The 20,986-nt window shown below is 37.3% G+C and overlaps 1 protein-coding gene across 2 annotated transcripts in view; it reads left to right on the plus strand.

Annotated features, from left to right (window-relative positions):
- Positions 1-20,986, plus strand: part of LOC135102737 (heterogeneous nuclear ribonucleoprotein U-like protein 1) — a 93,744-nt gene that overhangs the window by 67,246 nt on the left and 5,512 nt on the right. Inside the window, exons 7-9 of one of the 2 annotated variants that reach the window (XM_064008242.1) lie at positions 4,888-5,139; positions 18,623-18,791; positions 19,419-19,613. In XM_064008242.1, coding sequence (XP_063864312.1) covers positions 4,888-5,139; positions 18,623-18,791; positions 19,419-19,613 — 616 coding nt within the window. Of the gene's footprint in view, positions 1-4,887; positions 5,140-18,622; positions 18,792-19,418; positions 19,614-20,986 lie in introns of those variants that run through there. The other variant, XM_064008243.1, reaches the window with a different exon arrangement.

Raw genomic sequence — 20,986 nt, forward strand, 5'->3', positions numbered from 1 at the left:
AAGATGCGCTCTTCATTTGTCAGTCCCCGAAGACTGTATGGCTTCATCATGGTCTCTCTTAGGGTGAATGCATCATTACCAGTGAAGAATTAGGGCACATTCTGATTGTAATTGGGAAGAGGCACAGGGTCAGGAAAGCCCAGAGTACCATCCTCACATTCTTTCAATTCATATGCATTATATATTTGTGCATCTGATGCTGATCCAGCACCACCACCATCTGCCCAGATAAATATATAGTCAAGAGTTACAAGTATCATTAGAATAATGGAGTAAATCCTTTGTAATTAAAGTACATAGGTCCACTGATTGGCAGTCTTTAGATGGCAACATGCTTCCCATCAAGTGACCTACATGTACGAGGAAAGTTTCATCTTTGCAAGAAATTGTAGGCTGTGGCTCTCCAACCTTGAGGAGTACTTGGACAAACCATCAGTTGGCATACTCGTCAATGATGACACACTTCTCTGGCTACAAGGGATTGGGTGTTGTGAGGGACCCTCCATGCAAACTTCATTGAGGCATACTTATTGCCTGAGGCAAGGTGATGCAAAGTCAGGACCAACACCCTACTCGTATTCCTGACCGTCTTGGAGATACGCCCAACATTCTTGACCTTTTCCTGACCTCTAATCCTTCTGCTTATGCTGTCACCCTTTCTTCTCCGTTGGGCTCCTCCGATCACAATCTCATCTTTATCTTGTCCTATCACTCCAATCCCTCCTCAGGATCCCCCTAAGCGAAGGTGCCTCTGGCGTTTTGCCTCTGCTAGTTGGGGGGACCTGAGGAGGCATTTTGCTGATTTTCCTTGGAATGACTACTGCTTCCTTGTCAGAGACCCGTCTTTGTGTGCTGAGCGCATAACAGAGGTGGTAGTGTCTGGCATGGAGGCGTACATTCCTCACTCTTTTTCTCGTCCTAAACCTTCTAAACCTTGGTTTAACACAGCTTGTTCTCGTGCTATACATGATAGAGAGGTGGCCCACAAAAGGTACTTAAGCCTTCCATCACCAGAATCTCATGCACTTATATTTCTGCCCAGAACCAAGCCAAGTCTGTTCCTCCAACTAGCCAAAAACTCCTTCATTAACAGAAAATGTCAAAAACTTTCAAGATCTAACTCCCCTCGTGATTTCTGGCATCTAGCCAAAAGTATCTCCAATAACTTTGCTTCTTCTTCTTTCCCTCCTCTACTTCAACCAGATGGCACCACTGCTATCACATCTATTTCTAAAGCTGAACTCTTTGCTCATACCTTTGCTAAAAACTCTACCTTGGATGATTCTGGGCTTGTTCCTCCCTCTCCTCCACCCTCTGACTACTTCATGCCACGTATTAAAATTCTTCGCAATGATGTTTTTCATGCCCTCGCTGGCCTAAACCCTCGGAAGGCTTATGGACCTGATGGGGTCCCTCCTATTGTTCTCCGAAACTGTGCCTCCGTGCTTGCACCTTGCCTAGTCAAACTCTTTCAGCTCTGTCTGTCAACATCTACCTTTCCTTCTTGCTGGAAGTTTGCCTACATTCAACCTGTTCCTAAAAAGGGTGACCGTTCTAATCCCTCAAACTACCGTCCTATTGCTTTAATTTCCTGCTTATCTAAAGTTTTTGAATCTATCCTCAACAGGAAGATTCTTAAACATCTATCACTTCACAACCTTCTATCTGATCGCCAGTATGGGTTCCGTCAAGGCCGCTCTACTGGTGATCTTCTGGCTTTCCTTACTGAGTCTTGGTCATCCTCTTTTAGAGACTTTGGTGAAACTTTTGCTGTTGCCTTGGACATATCAAAAGCCTTTGATAGAGTCTGGCACAAAGCTTTGATTTCCAAACTACCCTCCTACAGTTTCTATCCTTCTCTCTGTAACTTCATCTCGAGTTTCCTTTCTGACCGTTCTATTGCTGCTGTGGTAGACGGTCACTGTTCTTCTCCTAAATCTATTAACAGTGGTGTTCCTCAGGGTTCTGTCCTGTCACCCACTCTCTTCTTATTATTCATTAATGATCTAAACCAAACTTCTTGTCCTATTCACTCCTATGCTGATGATACCACCCTGCACTTTTCCACATCTTTTCATAGACGTCCAACCCTTCAGGAGGTAAACATATCACGCAGGGAAGCCACAGAACGCCTGACTTCTGATCTTTCTAAAATTTCTGATTGGGGCAGAGCAAACTTGGTATTGTTCAATGCCTCAAAAACTCAATTCCTCCATCTATCAACTCGACACAACCTTCCAGACAACTATCCCCTCTTCTTCAATGACACTCAACTGTCCCCCTCTTCTACACTGAACATCCTCGGTCTGTCCTTTACTTATAATCTGAACTGGAAACTTCACATCTCATCTCTAGCTTCTATGAAGTTAGGTGTTCTGAGACGTCTCCGCCAGTTTTTCTCACCCCCCCAGCTGCTAACTCTGTACAAGGGCCTTATCCTTCCATGTATGGAGTATGCTTCACATGTCTGGGGGGGTTCCACTCATACTGCTCTTCTAGACAGGGTGGAATCAAAAGCTTTTCGTCTCATCAACTCCTCTCCTCTAACTGACTGTCTTCAGCCTCTCTCTCACCGCCGCAATGTTGCATATCTAGCTGTCTTCTACCGCTATTTTCATGCCAATTGCTCTTCTGATCTTGCTAACTGCATGCCTCCCCTTCTTTCGCGGCCTCGCTGCACAAGACTTTCTTCTTTTTCTCATCCCTATTCTGTCCACCTCTCTAATGCAAGAGTTAACCAGTATTCTCAATCATTCATCCCTTTCTCTGGTAAACTCTGGAACTCCCTGCCTGCTTCTGTATTTCCACCTTCCTATGACTTGAATTCCTTCAAGAGGGAGGTTTCAAGACACTTATCCACCAATTTTTGACCACTGCTTTGACCCTTTTATGGGACTGGCATTTCAGTGGGCATTTTTTTTATTAGATTTTTGTTGCCCTTGGCCAGTATCCTTCTTACATAAAAAAAAAAAAAAAAAAAATTCAGCTCAGGTGGAAGTGATTCCCTGTAGGTGTGCTCCTTAGTTATCCTTGGAGCAAGTCTTCCTAGCAGCTCATCAAACAATGCTGGAACCATCCACATGAATTTGGTGAATAATGCTGGATCCTCTGCCCTCAGTTTCACCATCAGCTGGTCATACGAGCCAAACTGTCGGCATCTCCCTATCCAAGACCTCACCCAGGTTCTTCTCTGTCAACCTAATAATAAAAATAGTAATAATAATTAATTCAGAGGGCTTTTCTCTAGTATGTATCTTCATTTACCATCAATACATGCAAAATACATGTATATTGTAATAGCATGTATTTACCTACCTGCATTTCTTCTAGTCCTTTGCATCTGATATAGTGTCAGATCTATGAGGTCATTCTGATGTTGCAGGACAGCAATTTGGTACTTTCTTCTTAGCACTTCTGGACACTCCATGTCTTCAAAGAGGATTCTACTTGCAGAATGAGGGTTTCCTCCGAAAAGGAGGTCTGTTTTGTAAGCCACCCCCTCTAAAACGTTCCAAACACGGTATTCATGCAATGAGTATGTTTGCAACACGTCATGTACGTTTTGCATTCGTTGCCATCATGTCTAATGCGTTGGTATGCATTGCATGTATGGTGTACATATGTTCGCTACACGTCCAATGATTGTTACAAACATGGCAGCAATGTGTTCTGGGTATGCTGGCCATCATACTGATGAATACAATGCATGAGGAATGATCAGAGAACAAATGATAACAATCGCGTAATGAGCCTTTAACTTGTCCCCAGCACATACATAATGTACTGGCCATACGCTGGCGTATGTCAAGAATTTTGTGCATGCTAAAAAATTTCTGGCTCTCCCTGTATATAACAATACGTATATGACACTGTACTTCAATGTGCCCCTGATAATGGAACAGGGTATCTATAACTTATTCAGTGTGTGCTGGACGTATGCAACTGTTTTCCGTGCGCTAGCCATGTTTTCTAAATCGTCAAAGTGTGACAGGCACTTAAGACATGGAATCATATTTTTGGAAGTGTTAAAGCAGTTCTTTTGAGATGTGGGGAGAGCAATGATGGACAGATAGATGAGATGGAGCTGTGGGCATATAAGCTTGAGGCTGTGTTGCATCCATCATAACTAGCACACACACAGGCTACCACACATAGAGCAGTTGATATATTGATATTCTGTCTTTACTTCTGGCTGAGCTAAGACACCAATTACTTGCAGAATACACTGTTGCAAAAGAGGAGGGTAGGCACCTCTTATGATATTTTTTTCATGATTTTTGGTCAAGTATGGAAAGAAAAGTGATTAAGAAATAATAAAAAAAAAAAAAAATGAGTGTAGGTTCCTAGGAAAGATGCCTATTATTTAAGGGTTAGTTACAACACATAAGAAATGCTTGTATGCTGCAGATGAGTTACCTTCCCTTGTTCTTATTTCCTTTCTCTTCTCAACATTTTCTTTCATTATTTTATTAAATCAATAGTAGATCTGTGCATCCTTGGATGTGTGCATGCATATAATGCTTTTTCAATCTTGACTGTTCAACTGCTTCAGAATGAGGTGTGTGTATATGTAAGAGGGAGAGAGCATTTATGCACTTAGGATGCAGTTGTAGTGATGATTATTTGAATTTTCTTGGTGAACTTTTAGTTTGGAAAGGAACTGTGTAGTATGACTGGTTATTAATCTAGTGATTGCTATGTTCTAATATTATAATTCACATTTCTGCAAGAGATCTGCAACATTATCAGTTAAGATGTTGCTTCACAAAAGATTTTGATGACTTTTTCTCTAATTGGGAATTGGTTTATTTTTCATGCTCAGCTTGCATTGAAATCAGTACCGAAGAAGATGAATAAGTTTTACAATATTATGCTTCTAATTTTCAGGTGATCATGATGGTGGGCTTGCCTGCTGCAGGTAAAACCACATGGGTAGAAAATTATTGCCGTGAGAATCTGGGCAAAAAATACAATGTATTGGGTACAAACTCACTCATTGACAAAATGAAGGTCAATGGTTTGCCACGTCGCCGAAACTATGCTGGCCGTTGGGATGCACTGATCGACCGCTGCACCAAGTGCCTCAATAAGTTGTTGGAACTTGCCTACAAGCGCAGACGCAACTTCATTGTTGATCAGGTGAGTCTTTTGAGCATGTGTATGGTCCACCAAGTGGCCAATTGGCCTGGCAGGGCTCAGCAGTTCTTAATGATGGCTCTGTAGCAGACCACTCTGTGGTGGTAAGTACACATTAACAAGTCAACCAGCTGAGCAACAAGCAGTAATACAGCATCAGTAGCAACACATGATGGACAGCACTCCACTTAGTATACGGTGAGTCCACGGTAAGTGTAGTAACTATGGTCTTTTCTTTCAGGTTCTCAAGGTAAGTGTCCTAGAGTTTTCAGGTCGAAGCATCCTTTTGCCCAGGTATGTTACCTAGTTTTCTCCTCCCACCCTCCCAACATCTCACCATCTTTGGAAAAACAGCAGGTAAGCTGTTCAACATCCTTTTGTAAGGATGACAATAATTAGGTTATATACGGATAATGGTGTTCTTGCAGACGAAAATTTTTTGAAGCAAATTAGGTTAGAAGAAATGGAGTTCTTTAGTTAAAAAAACAAAAAACTATGCTATTGATCCTAGATTTAAGGCTGCAGGCAAGATTTGAGGATGATCAAATTATAAACATGAATGTGATGGTTAAGATCTGTAGTGAATAAGGTTTACATAGCTAGCGATGATAACTTTCAGCCTGTTGATCATTACAATGACTCCCAGTACTTAGGCTATCACACTTGATAGGGAGAAGAGAAATAGAGAAGAAATGGTTTGGCTGTACCAAAAAAGAATGAATTTATCAGTTTTCAAGACTGTACCTTAATAGCTGTTTTATATTATATATATATATATATATATATATATATATAGAGAGAGAGAGAGAGAGAGAGAGAGAGAGAGAGAGAGAGAGAGAGAGAGAGAGAGAGAGAGAGAGAGATGGGGGGGGAGGTGGGATTGTCCTAAGTATTAAGCAAGGAGCAAGTGACTCAGGATATGTGGGATGAAATAACATCTAGTCATTTTCATTACTCAAGGAAAAAGTTATATGTTACCAGATGACTGTTTTTAGTTTCATCTGAAAAACTGATTATTGTGAATTGTATGAAAATCTTTTGGAATACATGATTTTGGCCATGACTTTACACACTGGTATTTCTTGCAATCTTACCAAAGATATACATATGTGACACTGATTACTTCCACTTAATTTTACTTCATTGAATGCTATACATCATTAACAACAGTAATGGTAAACAATTTGGCAACTCAAATATAGCAGGAATCTTTTGCATTGGAAATCCTATTTTATTTAGTTTGCAAGTAGTGAATGATCTTAAGATTATGATTGCTGTAGCATTGCTGTTCAAATGCATTGTAGCAGAAAAATAAATTGCACTGCTCACTCACAGAAAACTTGTAGTTTCTGAGCAATGTAGATATAGCCTGAAAAATTATTGCCATGCCAGCTCTATGCTGTTTCTTGAAATATATATTGTTTTGTTTTGATATGTGGAAATTTTTTGAATTTTCTTAATTTTCATGTAGATTACTGACCAGTTTTTGCTGGATGGTATTAGTCTAATCTTTGAACTTGTGAGACAGACAGACAGACATGCCTGTTATCTTTAGCAATATAGATGTGATATTATATTTCAGGGTAAAATTTATGATAGATTCATAGAAAAGCTTAGTAAGGGAGAGGACCTTGGTTTGGAAGATCATAATGTATGTATATGGCTTGTTTAGTTACAATCCTTAATTTTTTCCAACATTGTAATACTTGAGTTGCCTTAATGGTCAAGTCCCTTGTTTGGGCTGTAAAAATATATTTTAGATGAATTTGCATGTATATTATTGTAGAAAAATAATTTATTTCCTTAAAATGGCATCATGCCTTGGTAATAAACACCTGTGTTAGGACCATGAGCCTTGACTTTTACATGTGGATGAGTTGGTAAATACATTTGAATACATATTTTTTTGCACATCATATTGGTATTATTTTTTAACAGGATATCTATCTCGCAGTGTTAGAATTACTTATAATAAGGAAGTATTGACGTAATATCATTATATATATTATATAACTTGTTAACTGTCATTGGTGAGCACCTACTTTCATGTTACTAAATAGACAGAGCATCTTGTCAAGTGTTTAACTGGATTTTGGACAAGTTTTTATGACACCAGAAATAAGGACAGGTCGGCAATCAGTACTTTAGCATCCTTGGTTCTAGAGCCATCCTGAATTAGCTGTTTTCTGGGATTAACCAAGGTTTACCTCTTGACAGCCTTAATACACTTCTCAATATGATTGAGAAGACTTAAATAGTATGCTATTGTTCCAAAAAATGCTTTCAAATAAAATTGAACAACTACTATATTAAATGTAAATTAAACAAATATTATGAAACAGGAAACAAGCTTTGTGAACTTATATATGTATTATGATACTCTTTCCTTATACACTGGTTGTTCTCCACATATCATATGCATTGAAATACTATGGTGCTTCTGGAATCCCTGCAACCAACCCACAGTATACTCACTAATGTTCTAAAGCACTCTATGAAACACTTTAACTTGTTTCATTGTCATCATGTCAGATATGTCCATACCATTGTTCTTTTCCTATTGAAACCACTGAGTCATTACTCAATCTTGACCTGTACTCTTTCCACCTTTCACTGTTTTTCATGTGCACATTTATTTCGTTGAATCACTATCAGCGTAGAAATGCTTCATTTTTTCTCACTTCTGTTTTTTATCGTATACAACTGGTAACTCGGTGCCATAAGCTTCACATAGGTGACAAATAGAAACATCATGCTCACGCAGCAGCAACACTTCCATTTTTCTTTTATTGTTATTGTGTTATATTTGCATTTTGTACCACAATTTTTGCTTTCTTCTTTTGAAGTTATAGGTCGTGTGAAATTAGGGTCACAAATAAAAGTTGTAGGAAAAAAAATTTGTGCTCAGTGTTGGTTACACACACACACACACACAGCAGGGTGGTGCAGAATCGATCACACTATCAAAACTGCTCCATTTCTATCTTAACGTAACTCACAGACAGAATGATAGTAATTTGCCAATAAATTCAGTAGAGTATAGATATACGTAAAATCTGTTGTAAAATCCAGGGATAGAATTTTTACACTCGTGATGTTATGTTATCACTTATTACTCTTATTTTCTTATTCCATTTCCCTCCTAACATGTTGCACAGACAACAGAGTGATAGTAAATTATAAATATAAATCCACACAGATGCTAATATCTAAGATATATAACAATATATAACAATAAGATATACTTGGTAGTTGTTTTGAAGTACTCTTTTCACTATAGTGCATGCAGTAGTGGTATCTTGCTATGATTGTAGCATTGTCTGCTGCTGTACACAATGAATCAGTTACTTGGCCATGGCATGTTTAGAAGATTGAAAATACACCCAGATGTAAATATGCCAGATTAAATGAGGTTCTGGATTAAACTGCTGGAGTATTGATAGTCAGCCTGTACCATTTTATCTCATAGGATGAGTTCCTTAACTCTCAAAAATTCAAGAGTTCACAATTGTTGAGTTCTCAAACATTTAATTTCCAAAAGGATTGTGAAATTAGATTGAATAGAGAGAAAGGAGAAAAGGCAAATTTATTCTCTTGGTTTGACTAAGCACAAGCTTGGAACCATGGGAAATGAGACCTAAGAAGGATTGGTGCAGGGGGAAAAGTGGTTGCATTTCTAGAGCATATGATCAGGGCAGTAAACATGGAAATAAAAAAATGTCCATGATGGAATAATAATACCAAGAATTTCTTGTGCAAATAAGGGTTAGTTATAGAATGAAAGGTAATTGAAATTAATTTACTTAGATGCCTACTAAGTGCAAAGAGTAAATGGTGAAGGTAATGAAGCTTGTATAGATTATTTGTAATATATCTGTGTGTATATATATATATATATATATATATATATATATATATATATATATATATATATATATATATATATATATATATATATATATATGCCTACAAAGTGCAAAGAGTAATTGGTGAAAGTAATGAAGTTTGTATAGATTATTTGTTATGCCAAGCAAAAATAAAGGGATGAGATAGGGGATGGTTGAGATGGCTGAGAGACTATATAAAAGTGTGATAGATATGGAGAGTGATAAAGGATGACTTCCTATAATATGAGAGAAGAGTGCTTGAATATGTAAGAGAAAGGGTTGAAAGGAAATGGAAAAAATTAGAGCATGCTAGGATTGAACTAGGATAGAGACTGCCATCCCTCTTGAGAGTATTACTCAGAATAGGTGACAAATGTACTTGACTTTCACATGTTCTTCAGCTTTTCAGTTTGATATCTGGATGTATTTATGTAACATGAATGTATTCCTTAATTCACAAAAGGTTATTCATATTACAAGATTCCACCTTAATCCATGAAAGGTTAATCACATTGCAAGATCAGTTGTGGGGAATGCACTCAAGTTTTTTGTGTGGCATGTTTTTCAAATATGTTTTTTTGTGCTGCTCACTTACTTTGTATTGATGGTAATTATTTTCCCAGAAGTGTTTGACATATCTCCCTAAAAGATACATGGATAGAATATGCTCACAGAATCAGGGTGATTATGATAACCATTCAGTTTTTACTAATCAACGGAGATGACAGTAAATTTGTTGATGACGCATATGACCTGGACAGTGATAACTCTTGAGATGATGGTGCTTAAGATAAGATTATGTGCTTAGTAGAGATGATTCTGAATAGTGCGGAAGAGTGTAAGCATGTGCTCTGGACAGCTTATATGACTTGTCAAGTTAAAACAAAAAGATGATTGCATATGTGGTTTTGTATGAAAGAATATGTTTACTCTTCATATATATTTGTCAGAAGGTAATGATTGTGTAAAGGAAAATGGATAGATGGAGAAAAGGTGGAGAAATGGAGAGAAAAAGATGAAATGAGAGAGGGAGAGATACATACGTCCATGCTTAATAAAAAGTAACATTAACTCGCACTAAAAGTAAAATCAGGGAATAATTCCCTGATGTTATACTCCACACTTCATGGTCTCAGTTCCTGTCTTTACCAGCAGGCGAGTAAGTAATTGTGGGAGGTTTTGAGACTGAAGTTTATTACCAAGGGAGTTTTAAAGCTATATGATGTCATCAAGAAAATAGTAACAAAGAAAGGTATTAGACAAGGTGATGCTATTTCTTTAAAACTGAAAGATTTTTCAAAACTGAATGGGAAAAAAAAAACTTTAATGAATACAAGTAAAAAATGCCTAATTTGTCTCAGGGATTTTTTCATAACAGATTGAACTACAGCAAGTGATTTTGTCATTACACTAAGGAAATCAGGAAAAGATCAAAAGATTATATCAGAAAAATACATAGTTGAACATAAAGTCAAAGTAGATGATGGTTGTAGAGTCAATGAATGTATTTATTTAGCTCGGAAAATTATCATTGTTGTCTCTCAACAATTGGGGTGTTCTCAGCTGATGGGGGAAAAAAAAAAAAAAACTGGTATGCTGTAAAAAAAATCTTTATATAAATTAATTATATATTAGAAACATTTTTAGCTATCATTATTGAACAGAGAACAAGAAATTTGGGAAAATAAGATCAACATTGACTTGTGTTTGAGATGTATTATCACCTTGGGACAAATGGTACTTTTCCTCTATAAAAGTTTTGTTAATCTATTTTAGTTATACAGTTAACATATATCCTTATAAATTCTGGCACATTGAAAGAAACAACCATGTTTTGATGCCAAACCTTAGCAGGACACTGGTGAAGATTGTCTGTTGACATTGTGTGACCTGAGTTGCCACTTGTCTGTTTGTATCATGTCTCCCAACATCTGAGTTGCCACTTTCTTCTTTGGAAATACAACCCATGCTTTCACACCTTGGTTCTTTTGTGAAATGTTTGTGCAATCAGCCACAGCACATGTATATACCAGTTTTACAACAGCACTGCAAAATTGTATATACCACAGACATACCAAGAAATCGGTATGTCTGATATCAGCTGCTGCTTTTGTCTTGGCATGATTTCAGCTGTTGCAGGACAAGTAATATTGGTTTGATTCTTTTTGGGATTTGCCAGATAAAACATTAGTTTCTGTAGAAACTAGTGGAAAACATTTCAAACTAAATACATAGCAAAAGACTAGAAATAAATTTGAAAACAGTGAGAGCCTAGTTGCAAATATTTATCTTATAATAACTATTCTGTAGAAAGTGCATCACCAATCATGTGGATTTTGTTATCATTAACAGTCAGGAATAATATTTTGTTGCATGTAGTTGCAGTACTTTAAGATTTATCGTGAGGTGATTTTAGAAAGTGCTTCTCCGGAGAACCTTAGGAGTGTATACTGAGTCCTGCATTAAAACAGCCAGCGACCACAGGCAACTCAGATCATTGCAAAAAATGCCCCCAATTGTCAATGTATAATTACCATATGGTGCATTCTTAGAAATCTGCAGGTGCTTGTGAATGGGCAATAGGTGGCTGACAAATAATTGCCCACAGAGATCCATTACCTGCTGCTGACTACAGCTTGCATCCTTCTGATAAAACCACATTCTGTGTGTTTAATTGCCATGTTAATATCTTTTGCAGCCCTTTGTTATATGTTTCCTTTGGGGGGCTGAGTGTAGAAGTTTGGATCATGAAGAAATCAAGAGAATAGTACATTCAGAGCTACTGTGTTAGAGAAATATCATGTTAGAAGGATTCTTGAATCTCCTTGTTTTTTTATGCTTCCACCCAAAGTCCCCTCTTTTTGAGACCATTGGTAAAGTTGTGGCACCAAAAATACAATGTGGATGGGTGACTCATTTGCCGTAAAGGCCCTCCCTATCACTGAGGTGGAACCAGGGTTGAGGTGTAGCATATGCTACGGTGTAGCCATTGTAGCATAGGAGTAGAAGAGCCACTTAGGCCAGTGTCACACTATTCTGTTGCATTGTTGTTTCAGTGAAAAGAGTCTTTCAGTTTGAATGAGCAACTTGAGTCTTACTTCACTATTATCCACAGGTGAGCTGCTGAGAGAAGGCAGCAGCCAGGAGGACATAGAGTGTAGAAAGTTGTGTTAGAGTGGATCTTGGTCCTGTGAGAAAATATGTTCTGCATTTCTAGGCTATGTTAGATGAAAATTACTTTACAGAAATTTGCCTTAGAGGACTGACTGTAGTAATAGGATAGTGTAATTTTGTTATTCTCATGGAATATGATCTTCCACTATCGCTAAATGATAATGATAAGAGAATATCATGAATAAAGAAACAGACCAAAGTTGAAGACATCCTAGGGGGAAAAAAAAGTGAACATTGGTAAGGCACACCATGCTTCAAAGAAATAACAGATGTAGAGTGAGTTGCAGAATAAAGTTGGTTGAGATATAAAATTTTGCTGTGGTGGGCTGGGACAGATAGGCAGCAAAAAGAAATTAATGAAAATTGGGAAAGACCTTTGTCCTTCAGTGGAATCATAGAAGATAATGATAATATTAAAGTTACAAACTAGTGAACTGAAATTAGCATCATGGGGTTACATTTGAACAAAGATCTTCTATCTCAGTACAAAGTGTACAGGACTGTTTAATGAAAGAGATTACGAGGGATACATCACAGAGCATACAGACATTCTTTATCAACAACTATGTTTTGTTGTTATAAGTTTTTTTTTTTTTTAAGAAACTAGGTAGCATTTATGATGAATTGTTTGATCTGTATATTTATGGAAATTAGCACAGCATGAATGGTCTTAATTTTTTGGATTCCATAAATTTAGAGTCTTGGATATATGCAGTGTTCTCACTTTTCACATTTTCATATTCTTGTGGGATTTATGGTTAATGTTTATAGACTTTTTAACTTCAGATAAAAGTTTAACATGTTAATAATAGGCTCCAGTTCTAATGGGTAGGAAGAGGGAACCATGGCTAAATTATTCTTCAGCATTTAGCACTGGCTGGCAGCAAAACTTCATGTATAAAGACTGCCCAGAATTTTGCAAGATATTGTGGTGAAATTATATATGAGGTGGAATGACTGATATTAATGTTTGGAATGGGTCAGTCATGTCAGGTTGCACTCAGTATCAGCCTAAGCTCAGGTCATATTTTTTTTTCTCTCTCACCTCCATTAGATTAGATATTGAAAGATGTGTAAGATGTGTAAGATTCATCAACTGGAGATGAATTGGAGAAATGCCTTTGCTGTAAACAGAATGAGTGGTGGGAGTATTGGAGGCAGTAGAGTTTAGTAGATTTCTTTAATGGGATGGAATAAACCATGGAATATTGGAGATGGTGAAGGACATCATTTGAAGGTGGTTTGGCCATCTGAAGAGAAAGGGGGAAAATGAAGTCACAAGGAAGATGCACCATTGTACTATTCACTGCTGATTTGGATTTGATAAGAATTTTTATAAAGCAGGATAGCATTTAAAATTCAAATGAAAGGAAGGATGTGAGTGTAGTGCACAAGGATTGAAATACAGATGTCTCTGTCACAGGTACTTCTGGAAGCTTTAAGAAACTGGCATCATATTAGATTACGTTAGTATGTACTTGTTTACTCATCACACTTTTGAGACATGGAGTTGGACATTTCCAACCAGGAATATTTCCAACCTGGTAACAGACATTGTTAATAAATCAGTGTGATTTCACTGTTGCTATTTTTGATTCTCAATGGAACAAAAGAAAGTCATACAACTTGCTACTCTTGGTGTGACAAGGGAGTGGAAAATGTTAAACTTGTACCAGCTGGGTGCACTTCACACATCAATAGTGGCAGATTCAGGACAAATGAAGACTATACCACTCACCTACAAGCAGAGGTTTATTTATGTGCCACAATAAAAAAAATATAAGTAACCTAATGTACATGCAAATTTAAGAAAATATAGTGAAGTAACACACCATGAAAAAGAAGCATTGTGCAATAAGAAAATATTGTGATTATTCAAATTAATATAATTAATCATATGTGTTCATAACCAAGAAGAATGATTTTTTTTTGTACCATAGGAAATTGATATCGTACATTTATATTTGCAGCCTAACAAATTCATATAATTTATGAGTGCTTATAACTTTGCAAATATCACTCCTCATTCATCTTTACAGCCTTACAAATAACATTATTCTTTGTTTGTTTTGTAGTACTCAAGTTAAAATGTCTCTGCATTCATTTAAGCCACCTCGCATGTCGTATTGTTTGATAATGTTGTAGACATTTTTCAGAAGAAACAAAATCGGAGAGTAAGAGTTTGTGTACCTTGTTGGAAAATTGCATTAGTAAACTCTGTTAGGGAGGCCTTAGGCTTCACAATCTTGCTTTGCCAAAGGTTCCAGTGTATGTTATTGATACAAACAAATCAGCTTAAAAATAAAATTTTTTGTTGGTGGTGGAAATTACCACCCACTGGTAAGGATCCCAAGAAAAGAGAATGATTGAAATTGACCATGAAGTCATGCCAAGGTCTGTCAGTGTTACCATAGTTCTGTCTTTATGATTGATGTTTACGGAGAGAAAATGAGATTTCATTTATAAGCAGAATACTAATTGGAAGTTGGAGCAAAATATCTCTGATATCAGTTAACTCAGACACTTTCATGCCCTCAGATGAGTGTTGGATATTTTGGATTGTTACCCAAGATACATAGGGGTAGTCGGATAGACTCCTGATATCTCAGATTGTTCTCTAAGATGTAATATATCTCGTCCATCTTTCTTCATATCATTGGGGAAGTTGGACACTTGGATAGACATCAGATATGTAACTAATGAACTATTCTACTGTAGAGCATCACATCTTGTGTATCTGAGTTATCCAAATGAAGGAATAGGAGAAAATAACCACTGACTGAAATGACCTTTACTTTTAACACAATTACAAGAATAGGAGAAACTGCAGTGAGATGTATGGTGCTGTTGAAAGAAGCCAGTGTTGGGAATGCTGTGAGGCATTCAGTGCTGCCAGTGCTCAAATAAAAAATTCAAGATGCTCACCAGAAGAGATAGATTCATGTTTGAATATTAAATATTAAATACATTTTTTAAATATTAAATATTGGTGGATGATGATACATAACCACCTGGTGTTTACAGAAGTATGCGCACTGGAAACCATGCATGCTCTCTGTATTGCCTTTGTCATGCTGTGTCTGGCAGTGTTCTTGCCTGACTTCTGCTGTTTGCTGGTCTTCATGATGGCTTCTAAGGCTACATCAAGATTTCCCCTGGTAACTCAGATGTGTCTCAGATTGGTGCTCCCTCCTCTTGATTCAACTTAGGGGGGGGATCTAAAATCTCATGACTGACTGCTAATGCAACAAATGTCCTTGAAATTTGAAGCTAATCACCACAGTATGTGGTGATTATGCAAAAACAGCCCAAAAACCACTAACCTGCTGCTATAATTTTTTCCCCACCAACTATCACCAGAAACAGCTCAATTAGGTGGGTAAATTGTGGACTTGGCAGCTTTGGTGGGACTGGCCGTGATTTGGTGCTAGGTGGCGGTGTGAGCAGCACAGTGCCACACAAACAAGGTTGCAAATAAATAGATGAATAAAAAAATTAGGTGCAGGAGTGGCAGTATTGCAAGTGTTCAAAAAACTAAGAAGAAAATATGCAGACCAACTGTTAGTGGAATAAAAGACTTTTTATTGCCAGGACTGACTCCCAAATTTTGGAGTATTCCAGTTTTTAGAATTCTGGATAAAAGATAATGTACCTGTAGTATATTTTTGGGCTGGTGTAAGGTTAACCGCATGTAAATTACCATAAACATCGTCCACATCTAGTAATTTCATGAATGGCTGGATGTCTTAGCAAAAACTAATTTTTTCTTGATTGCTTCTGATCATAGTTACCAAATGAGCAGAATAGTGTAAGTTTTTTTAATTTTCTAGCTTTGAAATCACTTTGAACACAATATTCAGGTCATAACAAAACATTTTACTTAATACTTTTGTATTCATGTTTGTGCACCTGCATCAGTGTGCAGAATTAGATCAGGGAAAACAGAAAAGGAAAAGAGCAGAATGGGTGTCTTTGACAGCACCAAATGTTGTTTGATTGAAAGTAAACCTTGGGTTTAAAACTGTAACTTATCTTCCACCATGATTGACGTGATTTGGTTATCTGCTTGTGAATTTTCAAATTCTATAGTAATTTTAGGACTGTAATTTGATGTGACAGTTTTTAAATGTGTCTTGATGCTAGTGAAATAAGATTATAGATTTGTGATTAACTTATATGGACAGCAGTCAAATGTTTGTCTAATGGTATTTTCATCATCCATCAGAAAACCAAGATTATCCAAATTTTTGAACAGCTTTCCTTCCCCTTCCTGCTGTCTCTGTAGTCCAGGAAATCTACTGTTCTTCAAAAAATACTAAAGAGTAACCAATAGATGTGTGTATACATGTAGAGAGAGAGAGAGAGAGAGAGAGAGAGAGAGAGAGAGAGAGAGAGAGAGAGAGAGAGAGAGAGAGAGAGAGAGAGAGAATTATTTTATATATGTTGATTATATTAGACATCTGCTACCAGAACTCATAAAGCATTGTAAGATGGCAAAAGATCATTATAATTGCCATTTTGAAGGATTCTGTACGTGCTTGCATATCATCATTATGCACCTAAAGGTAACTTCTCAGGGTGCTTTAAAACATTTTAAATCAGCAGTATTGGTATTCTTAAGTATTTTTTAAATACTCGTCATTATGTCATTAACACAACCTGAAAAACTGTTGTAGTGATGAAACACGTAAGAAGGATTTTCTTTATAATTACTAAGAAAGTTTTCTTGTGGGTGTTTTCAAGGGACATTCTTTGTACTGCTTAACTGGATTGTAGACATGATAGTGGCTGAAGCATTGGAGAGTTGCAAAATTTTAGGGGGAGAATATGTTGAGTTTAATAGAGAACTAGTTTTTCTTTCATATGCTACATATGTGCATCTCTGCATTGGCATTTACGATTGATGAAAAAGTGAGTAAATATATGTTGGGATTACCTTCTTAGCACTACATGGTAAATGCTGTGTATTTCTGATGACATTCATATCTTACATGAACATTAAGGCCATAGGAGGAGAGTGGTGCGACTTGCTCAGATTGTGGTGCATACCCATCATCAACTGCATCCCCTAGGCTAGGTTATCCTTTTTCATTTAGAACATAAGTCCACATGAATTTGCACCATAGATGTATGTGGAATTATGGTATGAACATTTGGGATGCTGAAGTTGTGAAGATAAAGTTGTATTATGGCATATATGGACTTTTGGGCTTGGATGCCTTAATTAATGTTTGGTAGTTAGAATTTAATATGGAATGATTCAAGTTCTCTGAAAAATAGAAAGGATTTCACACTTAAGAGACATTGCGTGTCAAAGTTACGGATTTGTGGTTTTGGGCCGTTCAGAAGATAAGGAAGTAGTCACTGGTTTTGACTGATTGGTATATGAACTGAAAACAGTATGTGAGTTTTAGGGTATGTCTAAATTGCTGTGACTTCTTATTGGGAAAATTTCTTGGTGTATGAACTGAGAGCAGTGTGCTAGTTAATTACTTATAAATTTTTTCTGCTGTAATTATTATTTGGTTTTCTTGGATGAAATTGTTCTTTCAGTTGTACTCATTCATTGTGATACATCTTAAAAATAAAAAAAAAAATATTTAAAATCACTAAATTGGGACATTATGTCAAGGCAGGTGTTGGGATGAAAAATTAATGCACTGGACATGCAGATAGATAGAGAGAGAGAGAGAGAGAGAGAGAGAGAGAGAGAGAGAGAGAGAGAGAGAGAGAGAGAGAGAGAGAGAGAGAGAGAATTTGAAGAGCAAGAGTTTGAAAGTAGTGAGGTTGAGATGCTGGGAGCGCTGGGATTGATGATAAAATGTTTGAAGATATATAACTAGTTGATAGAGATGGGAGTCATTGGAAAAGATTACACAGGTCTGATGTACATTTAATTGAATTTAGTAAGCAATGCACCATGTATGAGTAGTATGGTTTTTGTGACAAGTGAAAATACTAGTTTGGAATTGACATAAGGCTTTTAAAACAGCAGTAACAGCTGCTTGTTTGAAATTGAAGCTTTATAACCTTCTTTAATTGCAGGATGTCAACAAGAAGGGTAAGTTTATTTAGGGCAAATTAGGCCATGCACAGATATCATATATCATTGCTGTTTAGTTTTATGGAAAAATAAAGGAAGTGAGATAGAGACAGATATAGAGGAAAGTAGGAAGTATTTTGGGAAAAAATGTATCGATAAAGAACGTGATTGCTCATTTCAGCAGGTCGAAATGGCGAGGTTTGGCAGGTACGTATGTTACCAAGTAAAGAGGGAGGGAAGGGAAACGAACAGAGGAACTGTATTAATCTGTTCTTCCAGGCTGTCTTTACAGAGGAGACTAGGACACAGTAGTCCTTAGGTTTCGGGCATGACCCAAAAGCCCCAAAAATGCCTAATGTTTATCTCCTCTGGTACGGGACAGACGAATGTTTACCCAACGGCTCAGAGGCGTAAAATGAAGGGTTTTGCCGGCTTCAAACGTCGTGCTGTTGTTATTTGTCCCACTGATGAGGATCTCAAGAAACGAACTGAGAAGCGAGAGAAGGAGGAAGGCAAGGATGTCCCGGACAAGGCGGTGCTAGAGATGAAAGGTAAATAAAGCCCCGCAGGTAACCACAAAATGACCATGGACACCTATTGTCATTGTGTTGTTGTTTGTCGTTGTTGCTGGTTGCTGCCTCTCCTCATTGATGAATAATGTTCTTTGAATTATTGTAATTATTTTATTTATTTTTAGTTTCATAATATGTTGATGCTTGCCCCCTCCCATCTATTATTGTTGGTCTTGATAGGTATCATAAGATTTATATTTTTTGTATTTTACTTTTCTATCATATTTATAATGTAAGGAACACGGGGAGGTTTTCATTCGTTTTGAGCAACAAAAAATCTTCCAAGAAGTCCTCTTTTACACATTTTCAGTTAATCATATGTTGTATATTCTGCAAATGCAGGAAAATGAATCATTAAAGCAAAACTGTCATCAGTCCTAGATAATGAATCCGGTTACAGTTTGTCGGATGTAATTACATTTGCAGAAAACAGCACAATTGCTGTGAAAGGGACTTTTGTAAGAGAGGATCTCCCAGGTACTATACATAAGTGCCTACTTCCCACTGATTATTTCTGAAGATGGCACAGCATTCTCCTGGTGCGAGTGAGAGCCTCCAGTGTGGTCAGACTGAGAACAATCACTGAACAGTTTTCCTAATGCACAGCCAACTACAAGCTGCCTGAGGAAGGAGAGCTGTTTGATTCAGTGGAGTTCATAGAGCTGCAGCGAGAGGAGAGCCTCAAGCTGGTGGAACAGTACAACAAGGAGGGTGAAGATGCAGGCTTCGGTCAGAAGAAAGGCTTTCGTGGAGGCTTTGCTGATCGCCGTGGAGGCTTCATGGATCGCCGGGGGGGTTATGGTAAGGTTTTATTTAATAGTGTAAAAAATTTAGAGGCTTATTTTATTATTATTATTTTTTAGAATATTTGTTCTATTACATTCTAAAGCCCCCTCCCCCTCTCAGTTAACCCTTTCACTGCAACACAAAATTAGCAGCACTAGAAGCAAGGTGTGGAATCTTTATAAGCATCTACAAGTAAGTTAGTGTTCAAGAGAATACATTTTGCAATTTCTATCCAGTTTAGAGATTTGATGTGGGTGTAGAACAAGTAAAGATGTCTCAGAGTGATTGGCAATTAAGGAAGGGTATACCAGGTGGCAGTCAAAGTGTTAAAAAAGTATCTTCTGTGAAAGCTAGGAAGAAGGTGAAAAATGGCAAGAAATTTTTAAAAGTGGAAAAAAAAAATATCACCTCTAAATCATCTTTTCTTTTTTACATAAGATGGTCATTGGCCAAGGGAAAGAAAAAAAGGGAAAAAAAATCCCACTGTGGTGCCAGTCCCAAAAGAGATATCAAGAGAATCATAAAAAAATTGAAGGATAAGTGTCTTGAAACCTCCCTCTTGAAAGAGTTCAAGTCATAGTAAGGAGGAAATACAGAAGCAGGCAGAGTCCCATAGTTTGCTAGAGAAAGGGATGAATGATTGAGTACACTGGTCAACTCTTACATTAGAGAGGTGGATAGAATATGGGTGAGAGAAAGAAGAAAGTCTTGTGCTATGAGACTGCAGGAGGAGGGGAGGCATGCAGTTAACAAGATCAGAAGAACAGTTAGCACGAAAATAGCGATAGAAGATAGCAAGAGATGCAACATTGCAGTAATGAGAAAGAGGCTGAAGGCAGTCAGTTAGAGGAGAGAAGTTGATGTGACGAAAAGCTTTTGATTACAGCCTGTCTAAAATAGCTGTATAAATGGAACCCACCCCCTCCCCTAAGCATGTGAAGCATACTTCATGCATGGATGGATAAGGCCCCTGTACAGAGTTAGGAGCGGGGGGGTGAGAAAAACTGGCAGAGACAACTCAGAATGTCTAACTTCTTAGAAGCTGATTAAGCTAGAGATGAGATGTGAAGTTTTCATTTTAGATTATAAGTAAAGGACAGACTGAAGATGTTCATTGTAGAATAGTGGTAAGTTGAGTGTCATTGAAGAAGAGGGGATAGTTGTCTGGAAGGTTGTGTTGAGTTAGAAAGATGGAGGAATTGAGTTTTTGAGGCATTGCACAATATTAAGTTTGCTCTGTCCCAATCAGAAATTTTAGAGATCAGAAGTCAGGCATTCTGTGGGTTCCCTACATTAATTGTTTACTTCTTTCTGAAGTGTTGGATGTCTATGAAAAGACATGGAAAAGTGCAGGGTAGTATCATCAGTGTAGGAGTGGATATGACAAG

Source organism: Scylla paramamosain, chromosome 8 (assembly GCF_035594125.1).
Source record: "Scylla paramamosain isolate STU-SP2022 chromosome 8, ASM3559412v1, whole genome shotgun sequence".
NCBI classification, from domain to species: Eukaryota; Metazoa; Arthropoda; class Malacostraca; order Decapoda; family Portunidae; genus Scylla; species Scylla paramamosain.